At 54.7% G+C, this 2,576-nt stretch overlaps 1 protein-coding gene across 1 annotated transcript in view; it reads left to right on the top strand.

Annotated features, from left to right (window-relative positions):
* Positions 1-1,348, top strand: part of SENP1 (SUMO specific peptidase 1) — a 15,617-nt gene extending 14,269 nt beyond the window's left edge. Inside the window, exons 14-16 of the mRNA XM_010727952.3 lie at positions 31-115; positions 493-588; positions 1,138-1,348. Coding sequence (XP_010726254.1) covers positions 31-115; positions 493-588; positions 1,138-1,200 — 244 coding nt within the window. The 3' untranslated portion in view covers positions 1,201-1,348. The remainder of the gene's footprint in view (positions 1-30; positions 116-492; positions 589-1,137) is intronic.
* Positions 1,349-2,576: the final 1,228 nt, after the last annotated feature.

Raw genomic sequence — 2,576 nt, 5'->3', positions numbered from 1 at the left:
TTTTTTCCTTTCATTCTCTCATTCCTACAGGCAGTACTTAAAACAGGAAAGCCTTGATAAGAAAAGGAAAGAATTCGACACCAACGGGTGGTCGTTGCTGAGTAAGAAGAGCCAGGTGGGTTTGTGCAGTCAAGGTGTGCGGAAGGGGTCTGGGTTGGTCCTTGCTTTTGTCCTTGGCTGCTTTTTCCTGGCAGATCTGTGCTCGTGGTAACTGTAGGGGGTGAGCAAATCACAGGTCTTCGATGGCAGGCTGCTCTGCTGCAGTTTCCCATCCAGCCCTGCGGGGAGGACATGGGGGGGAGCCCCAGCGCCCCTCCATTCCTGCTGCACGGGGCTCACCCACCCTCTTGTCCTCAGCTCCCGTTTGCTGTGCAGCTCCCACCTGCTCTTCGTTTGGGGGAGGCCCTTTGCTGGGAGCTGCTGGTTCTCCCAGCAGACAGGAGGGCTCCGACTCGAGGGCGCGATGCTCAGCTCTGTGTCCTCTCATTCCAGGAGATCCCACAGCAGATGAACGGCAGCGACTGCGGGATGTTTGCCTGCAAATACGCCGACTGCATTACCAAAGACAAACCCATCAACTTCACTCAGGTAATCCCCGCCCTGACGCGTGCCACGTGCTCGGGGTGCGTATTTGCACCCGTTCTGATGCTTCCAAATGCCTTTTGCTCCCTTCTCCCTTGGTTTGAAGCCCCCCAGTGGGGATCGAATTGCCATTCCTCGGAGCGGAGCCGACACGGGGCGCTGGGGCAGTTCTTCCTACCACGCCAAATTCCTCAAGAGCCCTCCTCATGTCTTCTCTTAAAACACGCAGCCACGTCACCGACGTCAGCCCATAATGGGTCCCAGTCATAGCTGTAATGAAAGCGGGTCATTGTAGCCTGAATCCGAAGGAATTTGGGATTACCTGATGTCAGCCCCCGTGGAGCATCCCCTGCATGAGTGTTTTGTGATCAGGGAATCTCACTGAAGCGATGTTAATTCTGAATTCTCATTCACCGCTTTGTTTTCAATAACCTCAAAGTCTCACCTCCCCACCCCCCCCCCCCTCCAAGAAAGGCTTCCCCTACAAAAGCTGCCCCAGGAGATGCTGAGGATGCACTGATGTTTGTTTTCTTTGTCTTTTTTCCCCCTCCAAAGCAACACATGCCCTATTTCCGGAAGCGGATGGCCTGGGAAATCCTGCACCGCAAGCTGCTCTGATGCCCGGCGCCGCCTCGTGCGGCTGCCCCAGAAATGCCCCGCTGTGCTCTGCTCAGCCCAGGGCTCAAAGAAACAGCAAATGAACTCTGTTATTTTTGATAAAAACCACCGTTCACGGACCAATGCGCAATAGAAATGTTCAGAAGCACACTTGCCTNNTGTATTTCGAGACCTATTTTTACAAGCATTTTCAGGTGCTGAGATTCAAGGGGGGCAGCTTTGGCCATGGGAGGAACTCCTCTCTTATTTTTCTGCTTTTTCAGCCCTTTTTGCAGCCAGCTTTGTGCTGATGGTGTGACTCTGGGGTGTGTGCTTGGGGGGGCAGGGGGGAGGAATTCGGGGAGGAGAAAGCACTTATGTGGGTCCGGGTGCTCAGCACGCTCAGAGAGCTCTGCTCCCTTCTGAGTGATGTGGGCAAAAGTGTATTTGGGGCAGATGCAGGGAGGATTTGCCCTTAAAATCCAGTGTGAGGTGAGCAGCTTGGATCTCCATCTGTTAAAACAGGGAAGGGTTCAGCCCCTTTTTGCCAATGGAGGTGGCTCTGATCCGGAGCGTTTCTGCTGCATCTTCTCCCTCTGTGTTCCCCCCCCGTTGTGTTCTCACAGCCAGCGTTTTGTGGGGCAGCTCTGGGGGTGTCCTGAGTGGCTCTGCAGGAGCTGCTGGGGGCTCTGTGTGTCACTTCATTTTTGCAGAGCCACTTTTCTGCCCGTGGACCCCATCTCCCCATTGTGGAGCATCGACTGTTTACAGAAACTTCAGGTACACTTTTGACTGTAGAGTGAAGCCGACGCACCACCGGCTGCTTCTGCACATATATCTGTTTCCAGGCAGTTTTTCAGAGCAACAAAGAACAAAATCTGCACCATTCCCTTCTCCTCCTGGCGGGGGTTGAGGCTTTGCCACCTTTGTCCTCGCCCGGCAGCCCCGGCCCAGCAGAATGAATCGCTCCTCTCTCCCTGATATTTTGCACATGTTTCACCCGTGGTCGGGGGCGTTGGGGGGAGGGGGGGGGCTGAATGCTGACAGCAGGGCAGAGGCTGCAGCGTTCAGCCGAGTGCTTCTCAAGGGATCCGTGGTGCTCGGAGCTGAGGCTCTGCATCCCCATCCAACCAGCGGGAGAAGGGAAACAGTTTAGAAGCACTCAAAGCAGCAGTTGGGACTGGGGGCCCTCGAGGCTCCTGGAGGTTTTGCTCCGATGGGGCTGTGCTGATCCTTTCCCCTGTTTTAATTTATTCTCGGTGGCGATGTGGGAGGAAGCGGCGGTGCGTGCCAGGCTTCCCCTGCAGCTGCCCCTGGTTCTGTTCTCTCGTGTACATAACCTTTATAAGCCTAAGGAAAGAATGGAATAATGTCCACTTTTGTATTTTTGTCTCCAG

Source organism: Meleagris gallopavo, unplaced genomic scaffold, assembly GCF_000146605.3.
Source record: "Meleagris gallopavo isolate NT-WF06-2002-E0010 breed Aviagen turkey brand Nicholas breeding stock unplaced genomic scaffold, Turkey_5.1 ChrUn_random_7180001951027, whole genome shotgun sequence".
NCBI lineage: Eukaryota > Metazoa > Chordata > Aves > Galliformes > Phasianidae > Meleagris > Meleagris gallopavo.
Note: the sequence above shows the minus strand (reverse complement) of the source record. Positions and strands in the feature narration are given on the sequence as shown.